General features: G+C 41.9%; 2 protein-coding genes across 5 annotated transcripts in view; one reads left to right on the top strand and one right to left on the bottom strand.

Moving 5' to 3' along the window:
- LOC106646794 (protein rolling stone) overlaps nucleotides 1-16,179 on the bottom strand; it is a 37,894-nt gene that overhangs the window by 8,168 nt on the left and 13,547 nt on the right. The window contains exon 1 of one of the 2 annotated variants that reach the window (XM_014362922.2): nucleotides 5,047-5,376. The exons of the other annotated variant lie outside the window; for it this stretch is intronic. Coding sequence (XP_014218408.2) covers nucleotides 5,047-5,209 — 163 coding nt within the window. The 5' untranslated portion in view covers nucleotides 5,210-5,376. Of the gene's footprint in view, nucleotides 1-5,046; nucleotides 5,377-16,179 lie in introns of those variants that run through there. 2 annotated transcript variants of the gene reach the window in all.
- On the top strand, nucleotides 6,904-15,520 carry Ca-Ma2d (Ca[2+] channel Muscle-specific alpha2/delta subunit). Of its 3 annotated transcripts, none has more exons than XM_014362946.2 (15): nucleotides 6,904-7,067; nucleotides 7,649-7,730; nucleotides 7,984-8,255; nucleotides 8,337-8,725; nucleotides 9,242-9,561; nucleotides 9,666-9,923; nucleotides 11,101-11,172; nucleotides 11,805-12,154; nucleotides 12,660-12,864; nucleotides 12,934-13,044; nucleotides 13,116-13,232; nucleotides 13,316-13,775; nucleotides 13,829-14,208; nucleotides 14,480-14,818; nucleotides 14,882-15,520. In XM_014362946.2, the coding sequence occupies exons 1-15, from the start codon at nucleotides 6,961-6,963 to the stop codon at nucleotides 15,179-15,181; spliced, it is 3,762 nt and encodes a 1,253-aa protein (XP_014218432.2). In that variant the 5' UTR covers nucleotides 6,904-6,960; the 3' UTR covers nucleotides 15,182-15,520. The 3 variants fall into 3 exon arrangements, with proteins under 3 accessions (XP_014218432.2, XP_014218430.2, XP_014218433.2); XM_014362944.2 differs by having other exon boundaries at nucleotides 13,313-13,775; XM_014362947.2 differs by lacking the exon at nucleotides 11,101-11,172 and having other exon boundaries at nucleotides 13,313-13,775.

Raw genomic sequence — 16,179 nt, 5'->3', positions numbered from 1 at the left:
AGCCAGTGCTATCGAATTATTAAGCCAGCGAAGAGAGAAAAAAAAACGCTGTGCTTGCAATGGAGCGAAAAATGTTGCGTATATCGATAAGCAACTGCCACGGTGTTCTATACTTATATACTATACTTTTATTACGAAACTTAGCGATGATGGATTAGTATATAAAAATATATACTGTTAACATACGCATATTTAATTTAAACATGTGCATGTTAACAGTTAACATATATCTTAACAATAAACAATCCGGTCTCTCAGTGTACCAGCGATTTTTTCCTTCGTTCGTGAAACAAAGCTGAGATTTTCCTCATTATTGTGTCCCTTTTACGCGCATCGGAGAAACATGTGACTTTGCTTTTGTTTTACGGAAACTGCGGATGAGACAACTTTTAAATATGAGCCTTCATAGATGACAGTACCCATGTACTGCGCGTGGGAGGTTATTTATAGCGCAAAAACTGCAATTGTTGCGTTACGATCGTGGTGGACTCTCTGTCGGTGCTACCGACGTTTACGACCAATTTAAATTTATCAGTTTTACAACCGTGTGTCGAACGTAAAACATAACGAGATGATTTTTTTTTTTTCTCCACGATTCATCGGTAAAAACTCTTTTAACCTCGTACGAATTGACAGATCTACGCACGAATACTCGAAAGAAAAAAATAATTCCATAGCTTCAGTATCGTTTGGTCGAAAAATGCACCAACGAGACCTTTTAATTCTCCATGGCTCTCTCTCGAAGAGTCCATACCGATTGATTCAAACGCCCGTACGAAGTGTCCCTAATTGCGTTCTGGTTAGTGCTCATTAAAATTTCATAAAGCATCAGGCCGAGGCGGGATGGAGGTAAGCACTTTTTTTTTTTTTTCTCACGGCACCGACAATTGAGCGTCGTGTATATAAGAACGAAATCAAGTTACGCCCAATTGCTTCGGGGACATCTTCGCGCCGAACGTGCTTAACGATCGCTCCTATAATATACGTATTTGATGTAACATGACGAATGGTCTTTTGTTTCCATTACTTGTTTTCATTACCGATCATACATTTTTTACTACCTTACAAACAATTGCAGCATAGAAGATCCGATGATAAGTATGTGACTGGAGCAATGGTTATTCAAAGGCAGCCTGATTAAAATTGACTTTCGGAAAGGGATATCGGTATTGCGCGATGATATCGAAAAGAAATAGGTCCGAAGGATGTACGAATAAGCTGGCCTCGCACGATATTCCATACTCATTGCGTACCGATCAGATGTAACGGTAGAGGCGCGGCGAGGGCCGCGTGTCGAGTGTATACAATATAGAGATCCAGCGTGCAGTGGCGAGAGCGCAAAAGGTCAATACTAATTTAGCGGTAATTTATTATAATCGTGCCCCGTTATTGAAGTCGTTCGTTTGTTCGTTCGTTCTCCATACCGATGCCGAGACTATTGGAGCTTCTGGTGGGGCCAATCGCTCGGTTGTTCACTTTCTGCATCTTAGGTGCATACGGCGTTGTCGCCTCCATTCACAAATTGTTGCGGAACGAGTCGTATTTTTTTTTTTTTTTTCTCGAGGGATTTTACCTTATCTCGTGCTGATGATCGTCTCTGTATATCTTGAGTTCGGGAAAATTGTTGATCATCGGTGATACGAGAGGATCCGACGAGCTTTCCACAGAGAAAATTAATCGGAAATGCAAAGTCATTTCGTGAATTACTCATTGCTGCGATAATGAAAAAAAAAAAAAAAAAAAAAAAAAAAACTATTGTGAGCGTCAATCATAATATTGGTTTTTTAATTTACCATGAAATATCATTTGTTCCGTCAGGTATGACAGTAGTAAAATCTGTAATCTGTCGTGAACTAGTTTAACATTAGCAGGCATATTGGCGCTGATGTGTAGAAATAGGAAATTGATTTGAGACGTATCTCAGTTTTTGTAGAAATAAAAAGATATAGTATATCTAGGAACGATAAAAAAAATCAATTTCATTCATTTCCTTACCGATCGGTGTACTTATGGACTCGAAGCGTTTTTACTTGGTTTGTATATACACGTATTTCGAGATAAATATCGAAGCTCAACCCCGAGTGTCGTTAGATAACCGATTTTCTTATCTAATATTCGCTTTCCTTGGAAGTATAAGTATTTTGGATGGATGTAAAATTTTATCAGCTAAAATAAATTACTTGAAAAATAGTGAGATACTGACTTTTCCCACCAGATCATGAGTATGAGATAAAAATTGTTTGAGGTTGAAAGAATGTTAAGTTTAAAGCCCTATGTTATAATCTTTGGGACTTCCCCCTTATCACTGTTAAGAGAGTAATATTAAGGTTTGAAAATTTCCTATTCTTAGACATAGGTACGACTATTTTTTTAGGAGCACTGCATGTATTTTCAACATCACAAAAGCGTCTTATGTTTAACAAGTTTTGAATGTTACGGTGGTGTGAGTGGAAAAATACGAGAATTCAGATGTAATTATGTTTGAGTACACGAAGACGTGTATTGGCTACATAAAACATATAACATCCAAACAGACTTGAATTTTAATGGCAACTTTATTTTGTCATCCAAACAAGAATAATGAAAATTAAATTTTACTTGTGTGATTTTTATACGAAACTTCGGGTCTATTGACAGATGACGAAAAAATACAACTTATTGATCAAAGGAAAAGTTGCAAATTAAAAAAAAAATTAAATTTACCTCTCATACTTACACTAATATTTGTAAAAATTACCTGCATGGTTTGAAATTAAAAAATAATTGAAAGTTAATTTAAAAAAAAAAAAATTGTCGCTATAACTTATGTAATTGATACTTTACGGGTGAACGTACGTGATTGAAAAAAAAAAATTGTGTATCGCAATGATTTAATTAAGAAATTGGAATTCTAGAATCAAGTATTCAAAAAGTTCAAAATCTCAATACTAAATATTTTCAACGCTTTTAATTTGACCTAAGCGATAAATCGTACTGAAACTAACTTTCGAAAGCGAAACACACATAAAAAAAAAAAAAAACTAAGAAAATGTGTTTTTCAGTGGTAACAATAAAAGTTGACATTAAAGGTATTTGTATAGTAAAAAAAAAATACAACCTTGAAACTAATTTGATTCGTACGTTTTTTTGTATTAACAAATACGTTTTGTTCTCCTTACATGGAAATAGTATACTTGTTATCTCTAATTTGTTTGTTGTGTACGAATTTAATAAAATCTTTATTAAAAATTCTGAAAATTTGTCAATTCACCCGAGTGTGTTGAAACAAACATTTCAAATTCACTTTTCACCTCTTTCGTAATCACGTAAATTTACCATTATTCACAAAAAACTTAAAAAAAAAAAATTCTAAATTACTTGTTTCCCTTTAGTGAATAAAATACTATCACAGAGGAGTCAACCAGACCATCACATTAATAATTTGTGTGATTTTTTAACACAATGACAATCGGTTGAATATTTCACGAGGTTCGTTGTATACTGTTTCCTGTAATTTTTATATATAACGTAGCGCTAATGCTTATATATATAATAGTGACGTACTTCTATGCACATTAAAATTACTCGTACTTAATGCAAACCCGATAAAACTAACCATTAGTTGAGTAAATGTTTTGACGCACTAAATAGCGAGTTTCGTTCATTGCCATTTTTGTTTCCTTGATATTTTGATAATTATTCGTACAACAAAGTAATGAATAAATTTCATTTCCGCAAAGTGTTTGGAAACAAAAAAAAAAAAAAAAAAAGATTATCATGATCAAACGTTAACACAATACAAGGATAGATCGGTAATCTCATCAAATTTGCTCTGTTTTCCCAAACCTCTGTTACATTTTCCGTTTAAAAGATTTCGATCGATTCAGAGATGTATACCCGGTAATGGTGTACAAGTGCAAAATTGATCGCTAAATGAAATAAAGACCGAAATAAGTGTCTATATCCCCGCAATTGAGTATATCAAAACACCACGAGGGTGAATCAAAGCCAATCATAATAAAGGCTCGTCTATACTTGTATCTCTGTACTCTCAAGAGTATAGGTAGATACAACATATATGTATGCACACCCAATATACATATGTTATAGGAAATGTCATCGTATGTTTTGAAAGGAAGTGTATAATGTAGTTGCATTGTATCTCTGGTGTACCCAGACATTCTGTAATGTGTAAGTACACGTGTGGCGTGATGAATGATTTTCAAACGCGATTTTGAATTTCATGAATTTTTTTTTTTTTTTTTTTCCTCGAACAAGTACACGTAGTCTCTCTGTGCATTTGTTTTGAAGCGTATGAGGATTTTTTTTTTGGATCGCTCACGCTTTGGATTAACATGCATCATTGTTTTTCGACTTATTTAAAAAAACAAAAAAAGTCTCGCTCAAGTGGCTATGAATTTTTAACGAAATTTCAAAACTTCCTTGTTTTCGTGAACTTGAAATGCCAAATTATCTCTGTGCGCATCCCCCTACACGAGGAGTATACACACATGATAATATTATTTATTATTTGTAAGTCCTTACGTCATTCCGCAAAGAGAAAAAAAAACAAAAAACATCCGAGGTAACTTTTGCACGCGGGCACGATTTTACTTTTGTTATCCAATAAATGGTAATTTAACAGTCAAGTATAGGGATAAAATGACAAAGGTAAGTATATATATATATAATAGTACGACATCGACCGACGTAGATCGTCAGCTGGCCGACCACGTAGGGTATACACGTATGAACCAATACTCATTCGAAACGTTAATTGACGGTGGCACGGCATCGTCCAACAGCTAAAATGTCTCAAAAGGCCATGCACGGACGCTTCGGCAAAACTACGCACGAATCCAGAGTTAAGATAAAAAAAGATCGGTCTTATGCTTGTTGCGCGATATACTGTATCTATTATACACTCGACAGGGTTAATACACAAAGGTGTTCGAAGAAAAACCTCCCTCTGTTTCCTGAAACTCGTGTCATGTACGCGATATAAATAAAAATCGGTATAGGATAGCCTATACGGTAAGAGATCGGTAATGAGAGAGAGAGACGCACCGCAGTAGGACGTCGCAGCGCCGATGCCAATGATCTTGGATTTGCCGGAGTCCTGGAGGCAACAACACTCGGCGGTCGTAGTGACCGCGCAGGAGGTGGTACTCGACGAGCTACACGTGCCCAAGGAGGACGCGGAGGATACCTGATGCTGGGCTGCACCCATTTTTCTCACCCAAAGCTCCCCACGAAGCTTTTTTTTTTTTTTTTTTTTTTTTTTTGTTCCTCGTACAACGTACCCACCACACGCCACCAACACTTTTAGATAATTATATCGTGGGTGTGTGTAATTAATCGGTATTATTACGAGTTACACGTAGGTATATATACCTACTCTGCACGCGGTCTCGAGCCGACTGCGATCGTGCGCGGGGCGCGAGCCTCATCCTCGTGTGTTCTCTCTTTCTCTCTCTCTCTCTCTGTTTGTCACTACATATACACAAGGGGACCGGCGCTTTTCACCAGCCCCGCTGTACTCGACTACATATATTATTTACATATACTTACATGTAACGACCTTTTTTTTCCTTTCGTATATACGCTTTTATACTTACTTATAAACAACGTCTGGTCGAACGGCACGTGTGCTTCCGTGTATCGATCCCGTGTCGCACGATGTTCGGCTTCGTTTACGATCCTCCCCTAACACTAAACTTGTATGCCGTGCGGTCGACTGCGAGGGAAATTTTTTTTTTTTTTTTTTTTTTAATGCTTCCATTGGCGTTGTAACAACACGCGTGTTACAGCTGGCCGGGAGTATACGTATAACATTCGCGTATTAAGTTTATTTCCGACTTTGGAATTTCCGTGAATGGAGATGCGAAATCCCTGCGATGATGATGACACGACCAAAACCTGGGTATTTTGTACGTTTTTTTTTAATTTTTTTTTTTATTTTTTTATTTTATTATACTCCAAGTGGATGAATTGCTTGGGTAAATAGTGTACATCGTTGTATCATCATTATGGAGGATATATATGTATACTATGGGTATAGATAAATAAAAACAAGCGCGCGCTCTCCGACACCTGCGCGTTGTAAAGTCACGCGCGGGTGTTCATTCTTTTTTTTACCGAATCTTACTTCTAACTGCTAAAAGAAAAAAAGAAAAATAATTTGAAAATCGACGCCAATGAGGAAGTAACGAGTTTTTACGTTGCCTGTACGGATCACGCCTCGTTTACTCGAGAAACATATAATTGTTTTGAAAAGTGTATCGTGTTTGAAATTATATCCCGTCCATCTCCTCGGTTTGTCGCTTAATCGAGTTTTTACCTCTATTCGTATACCACATAGGTTCGAGGAAAAGTCTGCGAGTACCCGGTGCGTACAGCCCCGCCCTGTGTAAATCTCAACGTTTAGCGACTCCCTTGATTCGTTGGAACGAGTTTCCTCTTTTTTCATTCCAAAACAAAGTGTACCGATGCAGGTGTCGCGTCGGCAACTTCCTCGATTCACCGTACAATGGAAGCGAGTCCTAAAAATAGCCGAAAACCGATAAGGCGCTTAATTGCCCGAGTTATCGTGCAACTCCAGGTGTTGTACAACGGGACATGCATTATATACGTGTATCCAACCACGAGCAAGTATATATACACGAAAATCTCTGTACTCTCGGAGCAGGAGGAGAGAGGGAGGCCTTTTTATTTATAAGCTCAAAGCGCCGGGGGCCAAAAATAACACCCCCTTGGCGCGCGCACCCGTGCGTATACGTACAGAGAGAGGAAGAAGGGAAGAGCGCGGACAGTAGAGCGTGTGGCACGGGAGAGAGAGATATCGCGGGTGAGAACCGATGGGCTGCTAGTCGTCCGGGTGCGCGTGGAGTTTTTGCGGGTAACATCCTCGGAGGGGAAAAAAAGTCATGACGGGTGGTGTAGGGCGACCCGGGCACCAGAGTGGAGAGTAGCGTCGAGGCAATGAGGGCTCGACCGGCGACCGGCTGCCACCGGGGGCGACTCGTCCTGGTCGCGGCCCTGCTCGTCGCTTCTACCGTCGTAGAGACGAAAATCAACGAGGAAAAACTGTGAGTCGTGTGTTTTACACCTACCCCACCCCCCTTTTTCCTCTGCTTGGTTTTACAATTGCACTCACTTTTTTTTTTATTCAACATCAAACCTCGCTGGTATACCGTACGCGTAAACTTGTGTGCGCGTGCGTCTGTTTTTCGGGAGCTATTATTAAAATCAGCCTATACACACATTCCTTCTCGTTTGTTGTTGTGCCGTTGCGTCTTTTTTTTTTTTTTTTTTTTTTTTTTTTTTTTTTTTTTTTTCGATATAAATTGGCTTTTTCCCCCGACTGACCGATTTTCGGGTTGTACGTTAATTGAAAAGAAAAAAATTGATCCATGCATAAATCGTTCGAGTGTACGTACTGATTGGCATAATCGGGGCATAGCGAGATGCTGATTTACGTGCCTGACGGGCCTCGTCGTTAATCACGGGTACGCGCGCGACAAGAGGGTGAAAAATCGCCGTACGTCTCGTCGATTCTCATAACGATTTCCCCCTCACGTCCCGCGTATGATTTCCCGATCAGTCTGTACTGTTATAGTATAATGAGCAAATGGCAATGACAGTATACGTAATGGGCTCTCGTTTGCAGAGTCGATCGATGGGCCGAGAGCATCGGCAACGAGCTATGGAGATTGGCGGACGCGGTGTCGCAGCCCATAGAGCTGCTCCAAGTGAGTACCGATGTATTTCTTTTTTTTTTTTTTTTTTTTGTTCGAAATTACCTTATCCCGTTTAATTACACCTCATTGTCCTCGATTGGACGACTTGTTTGACTTGTTTCGTCTTTGACGTAGATTATATTGTACCCGCGGTGAAGGTTTTTTCAATGCCATACACGTCGCGTGTACCCTATAATTGTTGATGAAAAAAAAAAAAAAAAAAAAAAAAAAAAAAAGGATAAACAAACAAATAAATGTGCCATAGCGTTACAAAAAAATGGGGGTCCGTGTGGAGCACAAGTCGGGGGAGGACATAATCCAGAAGATAAGCGAAAACGTTGGCCGGATGCTCAGCCGAAAGATGGACGCGGTGAAGTGCCTGTACAAAGAGGCCGAGAGGGTCTCCGAGACCTGGATGGAGGAGTTTGACTACAATTTCACGTACTACTCGGCCAAGTACAGCAACGCCACGGACGACGGGGTCTTGAAAGTCCCGAACGTACCCTCGAACATGCAACACCTCACCTTTTCGTACCAGTGAGTAGTATACATATGGTGCCGAGTCGATCCATCCATCATTGGTTTTGGAATGAAAAGTAAGAAAATTGTTCGCAACAGGCACATGTACGTGGAGCCGGACACGCACTTCAACAACATATCGGTAAACACGAGCTTTTCCTCGGTGCACATACCGACCAACGTGTTCGACAGGCTGCAACGAGTCGGGGAAACGATACTCTGGTCGAAGAGGCTTGACCACGTCTTCAAGCACAACTACCGATCGGATCCTGCGCTCATGTGGCAGTACTTTTGCTCGACGACGGGCGTACTTCGCCAATATCCGGCCATGCGGTGGCCGGTTGGGCTGAAAAAGGACGGCCGGGAGCTCACCGATACGTACGACTGCCGCGTAAGGAGCTGGTTCATCGAAGCCTCCACCTGCAGCAAGGACATGGTCATCCTCGTCGACAACAGCGGCAGCATGACCGGCATGAGCAACACCATTGGTATATACACATATATATATATAACCAAGTGGGATAACTCATGACAATCGTTGCGTATATGGAGTGCGAAAAAATACAATCATAAATCGGCAAAACGATCGGTTCGCACATTTGATTCCAATTGCTTCATTGGCTACGAGCACCTAAAGAAAAAAAAAAAAAAAAAAAAAAAAAACAATTCTCAAAACCGAGATAATATATTGTATGTTTACCAAAACAGTAACAACTGAGTATTTTCTCGAAACAAGATGAAATTCTTTATTGCATGAAGAGAATACTTTCTTGTTGCGAGTCCCCCACGTCTTGTTAAAAAAGTAAGAAAATAACAATAATAATAACCTTGTTTCGAGGGATTATCTTAGGCACGTGTTTTCTTGGTTCGAAGAAATTGTTATTTAATCGCGAGTTAAAAAAAGCGATACCTCGGTTGGCAATGCAATTTATGTATAGTCAAGCGTTGAGGCGTGGTTGTTAGAGAAAAAGCTCTCTGTATGATGCGCGAATGAAATGAAACAGCAAAGGCAACGGTGGCGACGATCCTGTCCACCCTGTCGAACAACGACTTCGTGGCGGTGTTCAACTTCTCGGACACGACGAACCAGGTGGTGCCCTGCTTCCAGGGCAAACTCGTGCAGGCGACGCCGGAGAACATACGGAAATTCAACGTGGAGATCGAGACGATGAAGCCGGAGGGCGTGGCCAACGTGACCGAGGCCTTCCTCAACGCGTTCGCCCTCCTCGACAATTACAGAAACGAGTCGCGCTGCGGCACCAACATGTCCTGCAACCAGCTCATCATGCTCGTCACCGACGGCATCGCGTCAAACATCACCGAGGCTAGTATACATGATCAATACATGCACGTATATACATATGTGTATATGTGCACCTTGGCCATTTGTATGTAGCTGTGGTAATGTGACGAGCGTGTGTGACGCAGGTGTTCCAAGAGTACAATTGGTTTGACAACGGGACGATACCCGTGCGCGTGTTTACGTACCTGCTGGGTCAGGAGGTTACCAAGGTGCGGGAGATCCAGTGGATGGCCTGTCTGAACAGGGGCTACTACGCGCACATACACACCCAGGCCGAGGTGCCCGAGCAGGTGCTCAAGTACATTCCCGTCGTGGCCAGGCCACTCGTGCTCCACGGCAAGGTACATCCGGTCGTCTGGACCCACGCTTACGTCGACATATCGGTGAGTTGGCGTTTACTTGAAATGTTTTTTCTTTCGTCTGCGTCTATAATATGTTGTAATTTTTTTCATGCAGAACTAAGAATCAATACCTTAACGATGGCGATTGAGGTGTCACATAAAAAAATATATATATATATATTTACAATATGCATTGATGAGTAATGAAGATGATAGTGGATTGTTGAGATTTTATAGTAGATTAAGTAGGATAACAATGTGTTAGGGCCATTGGAGCAATTGTAACTTATAACTCTCGTGTACGTAATAGGTGCTAGAGAAGCGCGGGTAAAATAACTTCCAGCAATCGGTCAGGAGATTCGAATTTCACGTTAATTGGGATCGGGAGACATCACTGCGTCCTGCATTGCATTGTAAAATATTGTACCAGGGTCCCCTCCTTCTTTTTTGTTTTATTTATCTTTTTGGATTCATACCAAGGGGTTGGGAAAAATCAAAAATTCCCCTTGAAAGTACCAATACTCCCTTGCATTTTTTTAAAGAATATTGTTCACTATATTAATTTCACACCAAATAACTTTTGTTTGATAAAAAAACCTGGCAATACTTGCATCTTCAATAAACATTTTTTCTGATGCATATCGGTGACACTTATTTTGTTTCATTTATTCTACCATTCGCGCCATATAATACTTTATTCTTGCAACTAATATCCTGCAGCTTGAAAAAAAAACAAAAGTTCAAATAAATTTACTACACAAGTATAAAAATAGTATATTCAGTGCAGGACTTGCTCGACGCTCGGTCGACAAATTATTTTGTCATTCGTTATGTTGCTGCAGTTGCGTCGATTGCGAGAATATTTTTTCCCCCTGCTCATTAAATATACTGTTGCAAGTACAAAATTTTTAGTTACGTCTGCAAAATGAATATTTAGGAGTGTGACATGTGCAAAAAGCATACTAAAACGTGCTGTAAACAGACGGATTTTGCTCTCTGATGAATTTTATGTAATTTTTTAACTCACGAGTCAAGCACCAGCGGTGAATTTGTTTCGCCTTTCTTCTTATCAAATTTTTTTTTTTTTTATTCATATAGCCATAACGAGAATAAACTTAATTCTGATGCAATCATTGAATAACCAGCATTAATAAAAAAAAAATAAAAAAAAAAAAAAAACAAAAGAAAGTAAGCCTTGTCAACCTTCTTTTGCATGAAGCGCTCAGAAAACATGTCGCCAATCACGAAAGACAACAAATTCGTGCCCGAGGGCGTGGATATAACGGACGAGGTAATTCAACCATCGTTTGAACTGACCCCTATTACCCCGAAATACATACCACTACAATAATATCTTTACACACGTTTGTTGTACTTTCCAGCACTTAATTTTTATTTTGGTTTTTTCTTTTTTTTTTTTTTTACCCATGTAGGTGTAATGCAGTTGTTGACCCTCTCGCACTTTTGACTGCCAAATACATATCCATAGTATATATCCAACAACATCGAATTATACACGGCCAAACACCATACTTTGCACGTATAATATATACAACACAAAAACGTATCACAAGATAGACAACAATAAAAAAAAAAAACAGTAAATTAGTTTCCAGTATTTTTTTGTTTGTTTTTTAATAATTTTACATTCCAATATTCACACGATTAATGTTTTGTGTGCACAATTACCCGTAGAATGTGTTGCGCTTCCAGTATTGTGGTACAGCAATTTTTGTGACGATATTTTTTTTTTTTCACCTGATTTGGCTTCAAACAGCTACCGGTATATACATTTTTTATAGCATGCAGCTGAAGCTAATACCATATAGTTTAATATCGCTGCGATCGGCAAAAATCGGCAGCAAAAAAACTGCTTCTCTGTATTAAAAAAAAAAAAAAAAAAAAAATCGTTGAACCACACAGGACGAGATAGAGGTGAAGGACCAGACGACGGGGAACCCGAAGAATTGGTCGGACCGGCTGTTGATAAGCGTGAGCATACCGGTCTTCGATCGCAAGGGTAACGCAGCGAGCGTCAAACGCGCGGCCAATCTACTCGGGGTCGTCGGCACCGACGTCCCCCTCAACGAGATCCGGCGGCTGACATTGCCCTACAAGCTTGGCGTCAACGGTTACGCGTTCATTGTTTCCAACAACGGCTACGTCGTCCTGCATCCGGCCCTCAAGCCCGACTACATGGGCGAACTCAAGCTCAACTTCAACAGTATCGATCTCACCGAGGTCGAGATACTCGACGACGGCAGGGGACCGAGGTTCTTTTTGTTTTTGTTTTATCATTTCCCCTGAAATCGAGAGGGTTGAATGTGTCTTACTTACCGATCCAACATTATTTCTTTGGACCAATAATCGGTTTTATCCGATTTCAATTACTTTCGTGGGTTTAAATAGTATAAAATTTAAAAAATAACTCGCTCAAAACTATTTTGTAGCTATTAACGGTACATATTATGTATATTGTCAAATATCATTACAACTATTCGAAAAATCAGACGCGTTTAAATTTTGTGTAAGATTTGAAAATTTTCTTGGCCTCCATTATTATTATTAGTAATATTCTCCAAAAAAATCGTGATTATCATCCTATGTATTGATAATTTTGTAAAAGATCGGCGTAAAAACATTCAAATATTTAGCATGATGCATAATAAACCGCATATAATTCGATACCGTGTGACAAGTGATTACATGGTGACTCTGGTCAACCGAGAGCTACGGTGCGTAATTTCATGTTTCTGTGTGTACACGCGACAACAACAGAGAGCCCGGGGACGAGATAACGGAAATACGCCGGGCCCTGGTGAACCACGAGTGCGGCTCCAAGTTGGGCGTCAAAGTGAAACTGCACTACGACGACTCCCGGCGCGTCAATCTCGAGAGCCGCGATTACTACTACGCCCCGTTGCCGCTGACGCCCTTCGGCATCGCCGTTGTTTTGCCCCAGTACGGCAGATACTACATCAAGGTTGGACCAATTGATTATTATTATTATTTTTCCTTCTTCTTTTTGGCAAGTAACAACGTTGTTGTTTAGGTGAACAAGGAAATCGAGAAGCACAGAAACCGCAACATCTCGGACTACTTTGTCGGGGACAACTGGGGCATCCATCCGCAATGGGTGTACTGCCGGTACCACTACCTCGAGGTATAATAAAAACGAGTGATTATTTGTTTTTTTTGGCACGAAATAACCAACGATTTTATACCAATCGTAAGGGCCACGAGTTTGACACGCCCGAGGACGAGCTTCGGCACTTTCTCGCGGTGATCGGTAACTTTTCGATGAGCGACGCCGAGCGTTTCCCCGAGCAGTACAAGGCCTACTCCTTCGACGTAAGTGTTGTTTCACCCTCAGTTGGACGGTTCAGTACTTGAAGGGTAAAGTAATGAAAAAAAAAACAATTGTCCATCAGCAGAACAGCGGTGGAGGCAGAGCGACGGACGAGCCGGGCAAATCGTGCGCCAACGCGTACTTCGACCAACTGGGCTCGGACGAGTACGAGCCCGACTGCGGCAGCGACAACCTCGAGGAGGAGCAGGAGGACTACAAGCGCCACCAAAACGACCACTACTGCAACAAGGAGCTGATGGAGCTCCTCATAATGGACGCTTACGCGACCAACGACAGCTTCAACGGTGAATTCAGTGGGAGGAGGCGCGACGACCGGAGCCTCATAGCCGACTACGAGGTGTTTATCCGGTTCATCGCCACCCAGAGCGGACTCACCAGGTGGCAGAGGATACGGGACTCGACGGCCGAGAGGATCGACGAGAGGATACGCGAGTTTACCAGCCACAGGAGAGCGCTCGACGAGCCCTGGTACAAGGGTGCCATTTTGCGGAACGAGATAGACCCCGAGAGCATATCCATAACCGGTAGGTACACCCATCTTATTTTGGTCGGAGTCAAACCAAACTTTACTCCACAGTGCCGCCGATCAAGGATACGGAGTCCGGTTGTAACGCGACGGTTACGATATCACTGGGTATATTTCCGCGCGACGCGGGCATGAGGGCAGCCGCGGGGGTGTTGGGCATGCAGTTGCCGATGAACGCCTTGTTCAGGCGGTTCATGGCCATCGTCAGCGAAAAGGTGCCCATACCCGGTATGGATTGCAACAGCAACGTCGTCGATTGTTACCTGATCGATCAAAACGGCTACATCATCGTGTCGGAGGCCCACGACCACGACGCCGGTAAATTTTTCGGCTCGTTGGACCAGACGGCGCCAATCATGCGGGCTCTCGTCAACGAGGGCGTCTACCAGGCCGTTGACATTTACGACTACCTGGCCGTTTGCACCGACATCGTGAGTTGTCTTTTGGATTTTTTGGTCTTCGAAAAAAGGCTTTTTAGATTTGTGTGACGTTTTACTCGCTTTTTTTTTTTTCGTTTCAATCTCATGTACGTATACTAACGTGGGCACGGATACTCTTACAATTGTTTTAGAAACACAATTTTTTGTTCGAAATGTGTTGTATTTTTCTGTATTGAAAAAAAAAAAAAAAAAAAAACCACATACAATACAATACTTTTCGTTTTATCCATCTATTTTCTCGATTCAAATAAAAAAAAAACAGCAATTCGAGAGCGAGGCCAACGGGCTGTTGAAAACCCCGTTCGTGTGGGCTTGGAAGCTCGCCAGTTGGTTCTTGGCGAGGTTGATCCTGTTCGCCGGCGACTTGTACGACTTGCCGGCGATTTTGGCGCAAGAAGAGCCGGAGGAGGAGCCCGACCTGTACGCCGACTACGTCGACAGCGAGGAGGTCGACTTCAAGAAGCCACCGAAGCTGCTGAAGAAGCGCTACCGGCGGCCCTGCGACATGAAAATGACCCTGTACATATTCAACGAGACCAACGTCAACAGGGTCTTCCACAACCGGCCCGACAGTTGCGCCCTGCCCTTTTACGCCCAAAGGGTGAGTAGTCGACCCCCACAACAACCCTCCGTTGTATATATAACCGCGCGGTCGTTTTTCCAGGTGCCGCACACGAATTTACTGCTGATTGTCGTGAAGACAGACCGGAGCAGCTGCTACGATAGGATGGACGTGCTGCCGTATGAGATATTCCCGTACACGGCTGACAGCGAGAACGCGACCGAGTGGCCCTGCCACAAAATTCCACTGAACGATCTGTTCAGGAGAAGACTGGAGCACTGTTTCACGCATCACGAGGACGAAAATGAGATCGAGACTTGCGGCGGCCAAAACGGCCTCGGGCCCACCGTTTTTCTCATTCTCGCCGCTCTAATCAGATCGTTGTTGCTACTGTCTAGCTGATCCTCGTCGTCACGCGAGAGTTTACCATTTTTTTTTTTTCTTTTTTTTTTTCTTTTTAATTCCATTACTGTTACAATATATTACACGTAAGTAAGTACACTTTCGCACTTTTATCTAAAGATCCGGCACGCGTGTGTCAACGTATTAAAAAAAATATTTCATTCACTACCGTTGTATTTACACATGCATTTTGTTTGATCAAATCTAACGGCACACGTGCCAATACAATGTTTACGACCAGTTGTCAACTCAGAGGTTTATCCGTATACATTTTTACTTTGCACACTCGTGTAACGCATTATAATGTACTTATCTTGAAACGGCATTTGTTTTTCTCATATATATGTTATATATATACACGTATGGACTTGTATTAATGTTATTTGTACCATTGTTTACTGTTGTATGCGCCAAAGAGATTTATCGAATATGTTCACTGAGAGAAAAAAAAAGGAGGAAATAAATGAAAACCAAGTTTAAAAAACACCAGTGTCGTCAATGCGTGGTTGTCAATGAAACAAGGCGCTCCTCCCCCCCCCCATGGAAGTAAAAATAAAAATAACCAGCTGTCCCCAACGAGCCCCTCGCTTCGCCTCGGATCAACAACCTCCCGGCGTGTAATGCACCCACATGCGTAGTATACCGATTATCGAGTCAGACGATATATTATAAATATGTCTGTCTGTGCATCACCAAAAAACGTGATGGCCCGAGAGCGCGCAAACTCCTCATCCGTATATAGGTGGTTGGTGTTGAAAAGAAAGCGGAGCGTAAGTAAGCATATGTTGGGAAAAACGAACGTGCGCGACGTCAACACGAGTTGGAGGAGTAGGGCAGGCCCGTGATCAATAACGGCAGGCAAGCGCGCTCGGTGCGACGGTAGTTCCGGAGGAGGAATAGCAGTGGCGCCCGACGCGAGCGTGCAAGAGGAGCCCAAGAACAACGTGGAGGTGGTGGTGGTAGTGGTGGTGGTGGTCGGAGTGCCAGCGGCGTCGGGG

The sequence above is a fragment of the Copidosoma floridanum genome, unplaced genomic scaffold (assembly GCF_036245765.1).
Source record: "Copidosoma floridanum isolate Cflo_tuat_1 unplaced genomic scaffold, Cflo_Japanese_pri ptg000013l, whole genome shotgun sequence".
Classification (NCBI taxonomy): Eukaryota; Metazoa; Arthropoda; class Insecta; order Hymenoptera; family Encyrtidae; genus Copidosoma; species Copidosoma floridanum.
The sequence above is the reverse complement of the archived record's forward strand: the minus strand, read 5'-3'. Positions and strand labels throughout refer to the sequence as shown.

What these genes read in the sequence shown, in the direction of transcription:
- Ca-Ma2d (XM_014362944.2), top strand. Translation starts at nt 6,961, where the DNA reads ATGAGGGCTCGACCGGCGACCGGCTGCCACCGGGGGCGACTCGTCCTG. An exon ending in TCGCGTCAAACATCACCGAG is followed by an intron (nt 9,562 to 9,665) that starts GCTAGTATACAT and finishes TGTGTGACGCAG; the next exon opens with GTGTTCCAAGAGTACAATTG. An exon ending in CGAGAGCATATCCATAACCG is followed by an intron (nt 13,776 to 13,828) that starts GTAGGTACACCC and finishes TTTACTCCACAG; the next exon opens with TGCCGCCGATCAAGGATACG.